Below are 15,017 nucleotides of genomic sequence, written 5' to 3'. Positions count from 1 at the left end.
GCTTACTTATTACATGATCTCCCCTATTGGAATGTTTTTAGATTATTTTATTTGAGAGTGTTTTAATTGTTTTATATATATATATATATATATATATATGTCTAAGTTGCACAATAATAATAATCATGGTTTTAAAAATAATAAATAAATATAAATAATAGTAATAATCATCATCATCATCATCATAATAATAATAACAATAATAATAATAGTATGCTAGTGGTTTTAAAAATTCATGTTCCCAAAGGGATTGGGATGATCATTCACAAATGATTCAAATGTGGAACCTAAAGACGTGTCCTTTTCTTTCATATGTTAAACCGCCTACTCTGAGACTAAATCACGCATGTGTGGAGGTGGGCCATAGGAGAGTTTTGTATAAAATGAATTGTGCATGGAAACGCATCGTTGATTCCATTATTCTCACGTTGGAGCATCTTTCTACTGGGAGAATGAATGATATGGGAAAATTTTCTTCCAATGAAATTGAGGGTGTCCGGTGTTCTTGAGGCTCAATGGGAACCCAAGTTGGACAAATCATGTTGAAAATGGAATTTATACAACAATGGTGTTTCTGCACCCTACCTACTTCATTCATATGTTGTGATAATAGTAGATTTAAAAATGACTCTGGGGAGGGCATCAATTATCCAATGCATAAATGACAGGAACCATGATAAAAGATACATTAGATGGAATGCTAATATTGCTGTTTTCATAACATTTATTATATATAAATACTCACATTCATTTCATATTACTCTTCTTTCCCGTTTTTCACGGGGTCACCTCTCAAGAAGCGCAAGAACCAGAGAGCCGAAGATTTGGGGTGGCGAGAGAGGCCGTTCCGGTAGTCCACGTAAACCAAACCGAAACGTTTGGTGTAACCTTGACACCATTCAAAGTTGTCTAGTAACGACCATGCAAAGTATCCCCTCACATCAACTCCATCCCTGTCCCAAGTCCCAACCCCCAACCCCACGTTCCATAAACAAAACACCCAATTATTATTTTTTTTCCTCTCTTTATTCACTCGTTTAAATTTGTAAAAAATCAGCAATTATAGATATATTAAATACCTGCCTGTACAAATCTAAAAGTTAGTAGCAACTAGCACAATTTGAAAATCCTAACCAACTTTTATATAAATGTAGCAAGGAGGGAATTGCCAACCCATCTCTCCATGTTCAACCTCTTAAAAATACAAGCTCCCCCAAACCTATACTTTAATTAACTTGTTTGCAAGTTTACTATTTGACCCTATTTACATACTTGAGCCCATGCATGCCCATGTAACAAACGTAATCTTCAAAGCTAACTAACTTTGGTTCCCCCAAAATTTGAAGAAAAATTATGGTTTAAAGAGAAGAAAAGAAAAGGTGAAAAGGAAAAATGAAAATTAGATTTTAAAATTAATCAATTATTTTTATATGCTATTTCAAACTTATTTTTCTTATTTTACCTCTTTTATATAAAGACTAAATAAGTGAACAATGAGTTAAATTTCTAACCAATTTTAGTTTATACCTGATTTTCCATAATAAAACCAATTATGAGAAAATAAGGGGTTCAACTCCAAACAAGTGAACATGAATGTGGATGCATGTAAATGCATGCACAAGGATAACCGGGGCATCAAGCATTGAGCATATGATGACATGTGTACATGTACATGTACATGCATGAGAGTCATATGAATAAATAAGTCAAAATTAAATTGGTTAATAATATATGGGTGGCTGAAACATGCATGTATATGAAAAAAAAACCGGCAAAGTTATGGCAACTCACTTCATTGCCTGCGCAACTGAGGCAAGGTATCCCTTAAAGTAAAAAACTCTCAGTTTGTCATCAAGCATCTCATGGAGTGGGGAAGTGTCGTTGTCCTCATCATCCATTCCTATACACAGCAGATAATTTTGGTTCAGAAAAGATTGAAAGAGCTAATATTATACGGTTATATGATACCCACAACTTCTATCCCAGAGTAGTAGCTGATACTGATTTATGGACTGATTTTTCTGATCATTATTCACAGACCTTGCAGACCAATTTTAACCTTTTCACCATACGTCCATGAATTCAAGAAATGGCAACAGAAGGTTCTGCACCACCAATCAATTGGTCAAACCTGCAAGGTTTGCTATTTGAAGAGGCAAGTCCCCAAGATAAAATAATTACTAGTCCCTAATAAATCCAGCCACATTTATTTCAAGAGATTTTGCATGTAAAAGACAAATGTTACTAGCCCTGTTTTACTTTTGATAGGTATGTTTTCTAGTGCCTTACCATTCTCAGTAACATATATTGGGGGACTGTTGTATCGCTGAGCTATGTAATTGAGAACTTTTCGGATACCCCAAGGAACCACATAAAGCCATGGTGATGCTGCCTGCCATGTAAAAAATATCTTAAGTAGAACCAAAACAAACAAACAAACATATATGTTGGTGCACATGTGTAGTTCATATGTGAGCATGTATTTCAGAGAATTGAACCATACCTTTTCACCGATGACCTCCCCCCCATCCCATTCAGCTGAATGATAAAACAAAAAACAAGCAAGTTAAAAGAATAAAATTTTTGCAGTACTGATAGCTTGAAAGTTAGTTGTGAAGGATTTTATGATACCAATTCTCTCCAACTTTTGATCTTTATAGAAATCATGCTCCACAGAACTCTCATTATGAGCAATAAATCTTGAAGTATAGTGGTTCAGACCAACAAAGTCTACTGAATTCATGAGCAATGCTATTTGTTCCTCTGAGAACTTTGGAAGCCGATCTCCAAGTTTTTCATGCATGACTTCAGGATAGTCTCCAAAATATATTGGATCCAAGAACCTGTAGCATTACTTGTTAACAGGTGAATAGTACACTAAAGATGGAGTTGAGAGAGGGATTTCTCAGCATAATAAACAATTTTCTCAAAGGATATATGAAATGCAAACTATAACCACCTTCACTGCAAGAACTGCAGTTGGATTGGTAGTGAGTAGGCCTGACCACCATGACAGCAACCAAGTAAAATGGAAACTCTTAATTCAATGAGAATATAACTGCATTAGAAGGTGACAACCTGAAGCCAAATGCAAAACAACCTTTGCATTTAAGGGAAAGGGAAATTGCATATAGTGTAGATCTCTGGAAACAATTGGCTGTTGAGAAAATTTGTTTTAGGAGCCAGATCATTATGGGCAATTTGCAGAGAAGGGTAGGTATTTATGTTCCAGGCAAGGGAGAGTGTTGTGTGGTGCAGGTCTCTAGAAAGCTACTGAATGAGGTGTGGGTGTTATTCCAGAACAAGTATTTCAGGGGTGGACTCAGGTCTAAGATCTGGTTCAATCCATGATGTGGTGATGAAAGATTACAACCGTATCTTGTTCAGCAATGTGGCTGACAGAGATACCAGGGTTGTAGATGTTTGGGTCCTTTGGGCTAAAGGTCCACTTCTTTGTTTAGGAGTCGGTCTGTGTGGGAAAAGATTTTGAAGGGATTGTTCTTTGGTTTATTGATACAGTTAGTACAAACAAAAGGAGGAATTGGCCAAGCAACTAATCATCTATTATGAAAAATCTCGCAACTTGCTGTATCTTTTGCTCTATTTATTTGGGTTCTTCCATGGTTGGGTAAGAAATTGTGCTGGTTGGCATGGCAGTTCTGTGGGTACGAGCTGCATAATGTTAAAGACTATGCAGAGCAACTTGTACAATCTAAATTTTCTTTATCTTTTTCTTTTCTTATATTTTTTCTATCCATTTTTTTTTTCTTCACACTTTCTAAGAAACAAACATACTGTTAAAGACATTCCTCAGTCTGAATGGTCCACGGTTCATTGGGGGTTACTAACGTTTCTTTTCTTAAGCTCATAGATCAATTGGGAGGAGTTCAGCTACCATGAGCCCTTCATCTTTGTGTTGTGTAACTAATGCACTTGATGTATTTTTGTATGTACAAGAGTCATATGCCACTAATTCGCATATCAAATAACACACACATAAACACCAAAAGAGAGAGAGAGAGAACAAGAAGAAGAGGAAGAAGGAGATCATTTGCTTGTGAAAAAATGATAAACAAAGATGTGCAACCTGTTTGTCTGGTCATAGTTTCAGCCAGCTGACATTTTAACTAATACAGCTAGCTCTAACCAATTGGCTATCATTTCTTCCAAAACTAGACATCCATGATTTTTAGATTTCATCTCAAAATGTTGAGATGCTTAGTGTGTGCAATATGATGTATTAAAGCACAAAAACTTTCCTCTTGGTTCGGCCAGTGAGTCGGGGCTTTCAGGTTGTTCCATGAGCTTTATTTTTATTTGATAAACAATATATTGAAAGGTTGAAAGTAGTAGTTTCAACAGCTTTTATGCTTTATACTCCACATCTGTATTTTTGTAACTACAGACCTATGCCAATACCATGCTATTTGGTAAATTATCAATACACATAGCAATCACTGCTTAAGCGATTTCACAAATGCAAGTTTGGTAAATATGAATAAATGTGATAATCACTTCTTCAAATGATCATGGCTTTACTCACTAGAGAGAGAGACTAAAGATGGTCATATTGTCATTTTACAAGATTCCCAACATTTAAAATAACCCAGTTTTCACCAACAATTAGCGCTTAATAAGTAATAGGTTTAAGGATAAAAGTACGAGTTAGCAACCAAAGAATGATATTGATTAAGTATAAGGGAAGTACCATCCAAGCTGAAAATCAAGACGCCTTGCTGCAGCAACTTTATCTTCAATTTTATCTGAAAAAGCCTCAGCCCATTCACAATCAACAACCAAGCCTATTTGTCCCCCTTGCTTGTCCTGGGGTGGAAGGATCATCAGAACAGTAACAAGAACAAGAACAACACAAATGGTAGAGTTGTTTTACTGCTAACTGAAGTAACGTATATGACAATTGCAAAGAAGAATATAAAAGCAACAACATTAAGAACATGAAAAATAAATATAGATAATTGGGCCAAAAAACACCATTTATGTTTTTGAACATGGACATATAAATGTACTGAATATTGAGAAAAGCAACATAATGACAAAGGCAAGTATAGCAAACCACTGTTTTTTTTTTAATAGGTAAATAAGGAGAATATATTAAAAACACTGGCAAAATGGCACAACAGAGTACACATGGAGTATACAAAAGAGGCCACAAGGCAAGCAAGAGACAAAAAAAGCAAAAGAAAAACCTACCACCCTTGAGGAGGCTAACCCAACCCTATCCCAAAACCCACAAACAGCAAAAGACAACCAACAACCTCACAAGACAGGTGTTGAAACCCCTGTGCTCCTTGCCTTTCCCCGCATAGTGCATGGAGCACTGTTGTAGTTGACTGAGCTCTCTAAATTACATAATTCCCTCTCAAAATGGGAAGCTAAGCGGAGACTCCTCTTACCACCTGAGACCTTAACCCCACGGGCCTTTCCTTGTCTCCAATTTCTTCAGAAGAGATCTGATCTCCTTCTCAAACCCCACAACTGGCATCCCCACATAGCTATAGCGAACCACTGTTATATCATCATGTCTTATAGTTAAGATATGGTTGGTTGTCTACAAGGCCTTCTCCTACCCTGGGACATCCAGGATAGCATAATTGCAGAATCCCCCTCCACCACAAGGAAGAAACTCCCAGCCAGGTACCCTTTTTCAGGCTTTCCAATAAAGCAAAAAAGCTTTGGTCAACTGCCAACCAAATACCAACAGGCTCTGAGAATGCTTAAATAATCAACCCTTATGTTCTTTGAATAGCTCTGAAAATATATCTGTCTCAGGTTACCAGGAGAATATCCATCAACATTGAACATGAAGCACCCAAACGGTGGAGGAACTTGGACATCCCTCAGAGCGAAGCCCCTTGAATAAGAAAGGTAATTCAATCTCCAATAGAAAAAAACAATGGTAATGGGAACAATGGCAAACTCCTCTGTCATAGACATCCAAAGAGAAGTAAGGTAACAAATATTATCCTACCCAGAATCAACAATTCTTTTCCCATCCTCAAATATTTCAACATTTCTCTCCCTTGAGGGCTCTTTTTGAACATGTAAAATGACAGCAACCAACAAATCTTACAAATATCTTTAAGGCTAACCCATAGGAAAACAACCAATAAAAATAGACTTTGTCACAACCCCAAGGTGGTGGAGATAGAAGTGATCAAAATACTCTCCATTTCTATACACGGCAAAAATACTTGAGGCAAATGGTTTTAATAGGGTCTTCAAAACTGGAACGAAGTTGGGAATAACATTTTTTATTGACCACCAATTCGTCAAAGCTCAGATTTTAGGAGCCTTAAGACTTTCACATAAAATTGTCCTGAGGGAAAATATTATGATCATCTCTTCTAGACAGAGCATGAAAGAAGGATTTGGAAGAGAACATGCCACTGGAGACCAATGCCCAAGTCTGGAAAAGAAATGGAAAGCTAAAAGAAATGGAAAGCAATCTCTCTCTCTCACTCGTGGATTCTATGATGCAGACTTTAGGAAATGGGAGCTAATCGACTTATTGACTATGAATGCCTCATCATAATTTGGGCAATTGTAGTAGGAATTTCTACATTGTCTTTATTTCTAACATTGCCAAAGTTCTTAATCCATAGTCAAAATCATTTGGATTTCTAAAATCAAAATTCCAATAATTTCCGTTGCTTTAGAGGATGGAAGGGAGAGGGAGACCATCAGATTAACTCTGAGAAATTCAACATGAGGCATGCAAGTCCTTGTTCTGTTGAAAAGGAAATAGCATGCAGAAAAAACCTTTCAGGGAATAGACTGTCAATAGATTCCCCATTTCACATATTAAAATTTACATAAGCATGTATAAGGAGATTTTAACATTTTTGAAGCATATCCTAGGTGTTAGCATTTAACATTTAAGTCAATGACCAAGATTTGGGAGGCATCAGGAAGACCATATTGATTTGGCAAAAAGAGGCAAGACTTCAGTAATTATAGCCCAAAAGGAAATTAAAAAAATATAATAATAAAATAGAAAGAAAAATGAAAAAGGAAAAGACTTAAAAGAGAAAAGAACCAATGGATTCCCTTGATATGGAAACAAAGAGAGAAACTAATTGATAAGCTATAGGTTAGAAGCAGGTCAGGCATATTTCAAGATTCATTAAGATCACTTAAATTAAGATTCCAAGAAGATTGTTTGGAAGAGGAGCAAAATGAATCAGTAACAAAGGCATTTGATGCTTTAGAGGTCAAAAGAAATAAAAAATGAGGCACAACCCATTTAACTAAGAAATGGAATACTAACAATATTCTTAATATTTAACTCAAAAGGGCTTGTTGAATCTTCCTTTGAGTGACATTAAGTCACACACTCTCCAATGTATGCCCAATATAAAAAAAAGTAGGCCTATGTGACTTTTTAGGCAATCTCCATACTAATAGCCAACCTACACTATGTTATTCTATTTGATTTTTCCTGCAGCTCTAGACCAGATATATCAGGCGATACCATGAAATTAACTCAAAGCTTGTCACTCCTGCTCTCAATCTTAATTGGAAGTACAAAGAGGTGAAGGAAATTAACTGGGATTTTCTTAAGGGTTAATTTTAATCATGTGATTGAATGTCTGTCTATATCCCCATCAATATTTATAGAATATGTCAGAATATGCTTTGAGGTTGATATTTAGACCAAAAACTCCAAGTTCCTTGTTCTTAACTATAAAATAAAATAAAACAAAATATCTTTTACTTTGACCGGATCACCATAGGATAGATGGTCATGGAGATAGTATCATTTTATGATGGAGACCTTGGAGTTTTCTAGAGTTTGGTGAGGAATAAAGTCAGAATAGTTATTCCAATCAGAAGGAAGACTTTCTAGCCTAAAAGAACATTCCACCCTAAAGACGTTTAGATTTCTCTTTGTCTATTTATTTGTTCTTTAGGTTTCCCTGCTGTTTTGATGCTATGGAGGATTCTTCATCCCGTCCGTATGACTCGTTCTTTCCTGTTAATAATTTTTGGCTTCATAGAAAAATGGAAAAAGAAAATCGAGATTCATCACAAGAAATCTAGGAAAGAAATTAGAGAGATCATAAATTCAAGAATGTAGAATCATCCTGTCAGTTGGAATTTCCCATGGCAAACTACTGTGAATGAGACCACCTAAAAGGACATATCTTGTATCCAGAGAGTACATACAAAAAAAATACTAATTTCCTATAAATAAGGTAACATATTCTATTGTGCTTCACATAAAACCAAATGGCAACTAAATACATTTAAACCATTTTCATTTGGAAGATGAAGTGCTTAACTAATAATAGAGACATCATACAGCATACCTTATATTTGTTTCTGTATATGGAAACAGCAGCAGCATGGGCTAAGAGCTGGTGATGTGCAACCAAATATGGCTCTGTTGATGAATGTTCCTGCCTTCCAGGAGCAAATATTCCAACACCATATCCATTCACCGCAGTTTGAAGAGGCTCATTTAATGTGATCCAGTTCTTTACTCTATCACCAAAACTTGCAAAGCAAGTTTCCGCATAAATTGCAAAATATTTTCTGCAATGTTTACCAAAATATACCAAACATTTATGTATGAACAATAATGGATCCTTCAACCAGTATGTGAGGTTTGGAATAGCAAAGATAAATTTTAAAAGAGCTCTTGATAAGCAAAAAAAGTAAGTCTTTATTTCCCTAAAAGACATGATATCAAATATTGTGAGCTCTGTACATTTTTTTTCAGCTATTCTCTACAGAATCAAGAATATATTTGCTTAATTATCCAGTGATTACCTAATTGTACACACACACTTGGACAATAGGTTCAATACAAAATTCTAATAGAGAGTTGTTCAAAAACAGAAATGAATTTTTGAATTAGACAGTGTGGAACAATGCATATGTATCGAAACACAGGACAGTGATTAATAACCAAAAATACACTTGGAAACACCAAAAACTTTTCTTCACAACCATTAAAAATAAATTTTTCTCACCAAAAAATAAATAAAATTACAAAAATATCAGAGTATGGTTCCCAGTGAGTATCTCCACAGTCATCATATATCTGCTGCACATAAATTACAAATAAACTCCTGCACCTAGTTATACCATCTTACTGCCATTTTTGGATATAAGATGAACATAGTTTAACTTGCCAAGCTGTACATGTTATTTAATATGAAAATCTTATAAAAAAATAATCTTCAACAGATAAGAGGACATATATTATGGACCAAAGATGATTTAAAGTTCTGCTAAATCAAAACCAGGGTGACAGGATAGAAAAGTATAAAAAATGCTCGTTTCATGTCAAAATATAGGAAATACTGATTTTATCAAACCGCAATGAGATCACAACTGCCCCTTTGTTCTCTAAGTATAACTAGTGAAGGTTTTTTAAGATTCGGACTATTCAAGGTTGGATTCCCACCTATAAATCTTATTTTAAGAAAGAAGAGCCATAAAGTTCATAAGAGAAGTCATTGTTTCAAATGTACAAGACATAAAAACCGGATGAAACCCTTTCTTTTCCCAGCAGATTCAAATGCCTATGCAGCAAGATCTTTGCCTTACAGACCCCAATTTCCATCACTCTTCCAATCCCAATTTCAGTTTCTTATGAAATTGCTGTACATCCAGATTTGGTAAGTAGCATGTGTCTCACTGGAAGTATTGGGAAAAAAACTACCATTTAAATTGTAATTCTATGAATAAATGGAGTATACAACCTGTGTACTTTGTTGCATGTTTTGTTAGGCTCTTATAGTATATTTTTGCTTGCCTATCAAAACAAATATTCTATCAATAAATGGGGGATTTGAACAAAATCCACCATCATCTTCAAACGAAATAAATATTACAGCCTCACCTTTTCAAACTTGGTAGTAAGACTGATACACAGCTACAAAGGTGGCCTTTCACCCTAGCTGCCACTTTAAAAGACCATAAGAAATATCGTAAATGTTTTTGTAGCTTGTTCTTTTTCCCCTTCCAACGTATCACCATTGAACAAGCAAAATTAAATTTAAGAAGTTATCATTCCAATTACCAAATTTAGGAAAATAGAGAAAAAAAAAAATAGAATATGGTGACATTTTTGTCAACAATCATCTGAAAGTTGTAACTTATGGGAAAATTTTCCTTTTCCACTAGGATATTGAATTCAAAATTCCAATCACAATGTCAGAGAATTTAGTTGATTCTTAGAAATTAATTTTGAAATATCATCTTATCTTCAATACCCCCACCCTCTCTCTCTCTCAAAAGAAAAAATCAAATGAAAAGCAAGCTGTAAATTCTGATAGGTGATCCATTGGTAACACAGGCCAACTGGGAATATGGTGCCTTTGAGGATCTCTATTAGGTAGCTCCTTTTAGTTCTCTAAAGCCAATCAGTTTTGGAGACACCATTAAGTCTGTGCTTGCACCTATTGAAAGATCTCTGCAAGGCCAAGAGTACAGGATTGATTTAATAAGATCAATGTGACTCTATCACCATTATTGATTCAGCTGGGACTGATGCATCAGGTCCATGGTGTTACACTCTCCTACTGCATGAGATCATAGAGCTCTCTGATGATTTGAGGGTTCGGAACCAGGGGGTTCTTAGATCAACACATAAGTGATATTTCTTGCAAAGCCAAGGAAAACACTTTTTCTGCCTTTGACTATTGGGTAAGATGATTTAGGAAGCAAAACTCCAAGAACATGATTCAGGAAATTCTATAATGCAGTAATGGGGCACCATTGAGTTGGCACATGGAGTGTTAGCCTAGTATACATGGGCCTATATGCTTATAGTTTAAGCTTTTAGGAAATTTGATAGTTTGACATGTTATTAGAGCTATGGTTAACTACTAGAGATCTTGAGTTCAAGTCTCTTCTACAATTTATTCTCCCATTTGTATATCTGTAATCCGGTGTTAGCCTAGTATTCATTGTGGGTCCATATCCTAACAGAAACATGAGTTTCCAAAGCTGAGATTTATTCCTTGGGAACTCTTATCCCATGCATTGGACCTAAGCCTAATAAGCATGTGTTTTGTCAACAGGGATGCTACTAATTAGTTACAACCTTGTCCAACACAATTATACAAAACACAAGGTGGGATAACCATCCATTAAAGAAAATTTTCAAGTGGGTCAAAATTTTCACTTGAGGTTAATTTCATGACAATCCACTTAAAGTATGTGCAAATTTGGCAAAATAGATATCTTTCGTAATAAATTGAGAGAATAGGAAAAAACTATTTTCAAAACTTCCTATTTCTTTTGTTCGTCAATCAAGGGTTACAAAACTAGATTACAAGTTTATGACTAAAGGGGCCATGCATATTCATCTTGCGATTTCTCATACTTTAAACCCTATCAAGCAAGTTCAATGGCTTCTTCAAATTATCTTTCAACTGCTGAATTAGCAAGACAAGAGGCTGGAGTTCCTTGTGCATATAGTCATTCAGAAATTATTGCATGTCACTATTCATCTTGCATGTCCTTAATATTTTTTACCTTAAGTATTAAGCTTATTTGGTAAAATTAACTTAAAATGTATTTTAAGTCATCAAATTGATATATTTACCCTCATTAGTAATAATTAATGTCTATCATCAATAATTTTAACTAATATTTATTTTTATTAATCTTAAGCAATAAATTTGTCTATTAAACATGCATACTTAAATATTGTAGATATATAAGTTAATCTTAAAATATTTACTATAAAAATGACTCATGGATGCGGAATCATGGTTGTTAAATATATTCTTATTAGTTGTGGGCAAATAAGACAAAAAAAAATTGAGATTAAGAATAAGTTAACTATTTTGACTTAATACTTATAGTTATTTTCAACTTTAAATTGTGATATTAAGTTATTTTATCAAACGTGCTTAATCTACTCAATAACTTAAAATTAAGTTATTAAGTCACTTTAAGTCATTAAGTTGATTTACCGAACATCCTCTTAATGCACCATCCATTACATTATCTCCTCAAAAAAATGAATAGACTAGAGAGCTTAGAATAATTTAGGTTTCTATTCTTCATGTGCTACATCAAGAAACTTCTAGGGAATTCCTTTTCTAACTTCACCAAATTTATAATATGCATGATACCCCTCAAAAACCTCACGCAATTGGAGCTTGTAAGTTGGTATCAATTATAGACTAACTCGACATAGTGGGAGCCTGTAGTGTCTTTCAATTTTAGAGTATGGGCCTTCTAAAGCTAACAAATACCAAATGCATAACTAACACATCTGTAGAGTAGCCAATTTTGTGCGGCTGCATACTCATGTAGGAGGCACAAACTGCATTAGTGGAAAACTGATCGGAGGAGGATTTCAACCCAGGACCTTCAGTTAACTAGAGCTCTAATACCATGTTAAGTAACCAATATTCTAAAAGTATAAGCCATTGGGTTTTGAGCCCACAAATGTATATGATGCTCTAACAATACTAAAGAACATATTCAAGAGCAAAATAATCTACTACATATAAAATAATGGATATCTGAGAAAAATATTCTTTAACACCAAGATATTTGCAAGCAAGCAACAGTTCATTGATGGTGTTATACTTACACAATCTGCTCATTTAACCACCCTCCCATTGACTCGTGAAGATATAGAGGGAGATCCCAGTGGTATAAAGTTACATAAGGCTCAATACCTGCAGGAGCAAAGTTTCTGAATAAGTAACCTGTTGCATGTAGAGGGAAATCAAATATAAAAACTTCATACCCTTGTCAAGAAGAGCATTAATGAGATTGTTGTAGTAAGCAATGCCTTCATGATTGACTTTGGTTCCTAAACCATCTGCAAGCATGAGAAAGCCAAAGAAGTGAGTCCATGTATCATTGCAACAAAGCTAAGACAAAAAAACATGGGCAAATATGCACTTTTGATTTTGATATTAAAAGAGAAAGGGTCTTGATGCAAATATGCACTTACTAAAAAAAAATAATCCTTTTTAACAAATCATACATAAGTTTATGCATTCAACAACATATAAAACTTGCAACCAACAATCCAAAACACTATTTAAAAGTGGCCACGTGCAAACTTTAATATTCTACTTTTGTTAAGATCAAAATGCACTGAACAACACATCAAAGGAAAAAGGTATTACCAGGGAATATACGGGACCACGATATGGAAAAACGATAAGCACCAAATCCCAACTTGGATATGATGTCAACATCTTCCTGTACAAATGAAAAAATAAATAAAAACTTCAAGAAGAGTTTCTAAATTAATATCTACTCACTTAGGAAAAGGGTGAAGGGCCATAGAGGAACAAACAATGAGTAGAAAACATCAGAAAAGGACAAACAGAAAGCAGTTAAAAAGTGCTAAATAAAATGAATAAATACAATGTACTTGATAAAGCGACGGTAGAATGCACATAAACAATTATGCTTAGTTTATATAGGACAAAAAAGGGGCAATCTCAACTCCCGTTTGGTTTGCAATGAAAAGTACAAAGAAAAATAGAATATCATAAAAAATATCCAAAAACTTATACACCCTCAAATTCTCCATTCTTTATCTCAAAAGAGGGATAAAATTGAGGAAGAATGAGAGAAAATTTTCTTTCCCTCCAAGTCTAAAATCTTAAATCTTATTTTCTTCTCCTTATTTTCTTTCCCTCAAAGTCTACATGATCCAAAGGGAGCATCGGTTTCGTTTGGATCTCAGTTATTAACAGAAAAAGAAAAAGGAAAATCCTGTAATCCAAACACATCACTACAAAATAGCATCCGCATATAAATATAGACAAATGCGATGATCATTAAACCGAAACATCACACATATTGTGTCCGTCTCTGTTTCATTTTATCACACTCGTAAGAAATCCACGAGTTGAAATCAGTAGAAAACAAAAGAAGCAACTCCTAACCAGGTAACGATGATACTGATCCACCGCTACATCGCCATTGCTACCATCACAAATCTTGCCTGAGAGAAAAAGCAACAAAAAAAAAAAAAAAAAACAGCTAAATCAAGTAAAGAAGGCAGAAAAACAAGTGTGGTGAGAGTCACCTTGAGTATGGGAAAAGGCATCCCAAATACTAGCGCCTCGGTTGCCCTCCTTGGAGGCTCCTTCCACCTGGTATGCAGAGGTGGCGACGCCGAAGAGGAAGTCGGGAGGGAAGTCCCTGCGACTCACACTTCCATACACTTCTCTGGTGGCGTTCGTCATGGCCGGTAGGAATGGTGGTGGTGGTTCTAGTTATCGTTGTGGGTTATTTATAGAGGGAAGGGCCCAAGGGAGAGGGACATCAGAGCATGGAGTCTGTTGGTTTGGTTGGTTCTGAGTTCCGAGTGGGGCCTACACACACGTCACACCCAAACTCCCTCATCCATCTCACTTACCCAGCCTTAATCACCAGATCAATAATTCATTAACACCCAACCACCTTTAAATCGGATTCCAAGGTTAGCTTTTAAAATAAAATAAATTTTTTTAATATATTTTAATTATTTTATTTTTAAAATATTGTAACATAAAGATTCTTATGAAAAAAACGGTGAAAATAACAATGAAAGATAGAGAAAGGGGGGTGCGGAGTGGGTAATTAAAGACACATCATTTGCACAGAGAGAGATGGATGTGAAGGAAGGTTTGACAGGTGTATTTGACATTTTTCTTTTCCTTAACCAGTTCACCATCACGTGATAGTACGAACAACTTGATATGGTAATCTTAATCGGTAGTTGAGAGTATTCACAAAATTGACACGTGTACATGGTATTAAATTTCTGAAGTCACCTACAGCCAATAATGTCGGTCCACCTCGTGCAATCTTTTCCTCCATTTCCATGCCATGTTCTACAATTAAATATGGACAATTATTTTGGAAAAGATTTAATAATGACAACCACTCAATGAATTTCTATGCTAAAATTTTATTATGGATCGTCGTGCAATATATATGTATATATATATAAATCACATATTTTTAAATACCAATTTTTATTTAAACCTTATTTATTGACAACTCTATCCCATTTC

At 35.0% G+C, this 15,017-nt stretch overlaps 1 protein-coding gene across 2 annotated transcripts; it reads right to left on the bottom strand.

The window, feature by feature from the left end:
* Positions 1–556: 556 nt before the first annotated feature.
* On the bottom strand, positions 557–14,232 carry LOC117917764 (beta-glucosidase 42). Of its 2 annotated transcripts, XM_034834148.1 has the most exons (12): positions 14,045–14,232; positions 13,902–13,960; positions 13,131–13,206; positions 12,743–12,817; positions 12,584–12,671; positions 8,331–8,556; positions 4,709–4,824; positions 2,632–2,843; positions 2,504–2,538; positions 2,290–2,392; positions 1,792–1,900; positions 557–953 (listed from the first exon to the last, which is right to left on the bottom strand). In XM_034834148.1, the coding sequence occupies exons 1-12, from the start codon at positions 14,202–14,204 to the stop codon at positions 758–760; spliced, it is 1,455 nt and encodes a 484-aa protein (XP_034690039.1). In that variant the 5' UTR covers positions 14,205–14,232; the 3' UTR covers positions 557–757. The 2 variants fall into 2 exon arrangements, with proteins under 2 accessions (XP_034690039.1, XP_034690038.1); XM_034834147.1 differs by having other exon boundaries at positions 2,290–2,538.
* Between the last annotated feature and the right edge of the window lie 785 nt (positions 14,233–15,017).

The sequence above is a fragment of the Vitis riparia genome, chromosome 7 (genome assembly GCF_004353265.1).
Source record: "Vitis riparia cultivar Riparia Gloire de Montpellier isolate 1030 chromosome 7, EGFV_Vit.rip_1.0, whole genome shotgun sequence".
Taxonomy (NCBI): Eukaryota; Viridiplantae; Streptophyta; class Magnoliopsida; order Vitales; family Vitaceae; genus Vitis; species Vitis riparia.
The sequence above is the reverse complement of the archived record's forward strand: the minus strand, read 5'-3'. Positions and strand labels throughout refer to the sequence as shown.

Bases quoted from the DNA above. Each gene is read 5' to 3' on its own strand.
- LOC117917764 (XM_034834147.1), bottom strand. From the start codon at position 14,204: ATGACGAACGCCACCAGAGAAGTGTATGGAAGTGTGAGTCGCAGGGAC. The intron at 13,961-14,044 runs GTGACTCTCACC...TTTTTCTCTCAG, and splicing joins TGCCTTTTCCCATACTCAAG to GCAAGATTTGTGATGGTAGC. The intron at 1,901-2,289 runs GTAAGGCACTAG...TGCTGTGTATAG, and splicing joins AATATATGTTACTGAGAATG to GAATGGATGATGAGGACAAC.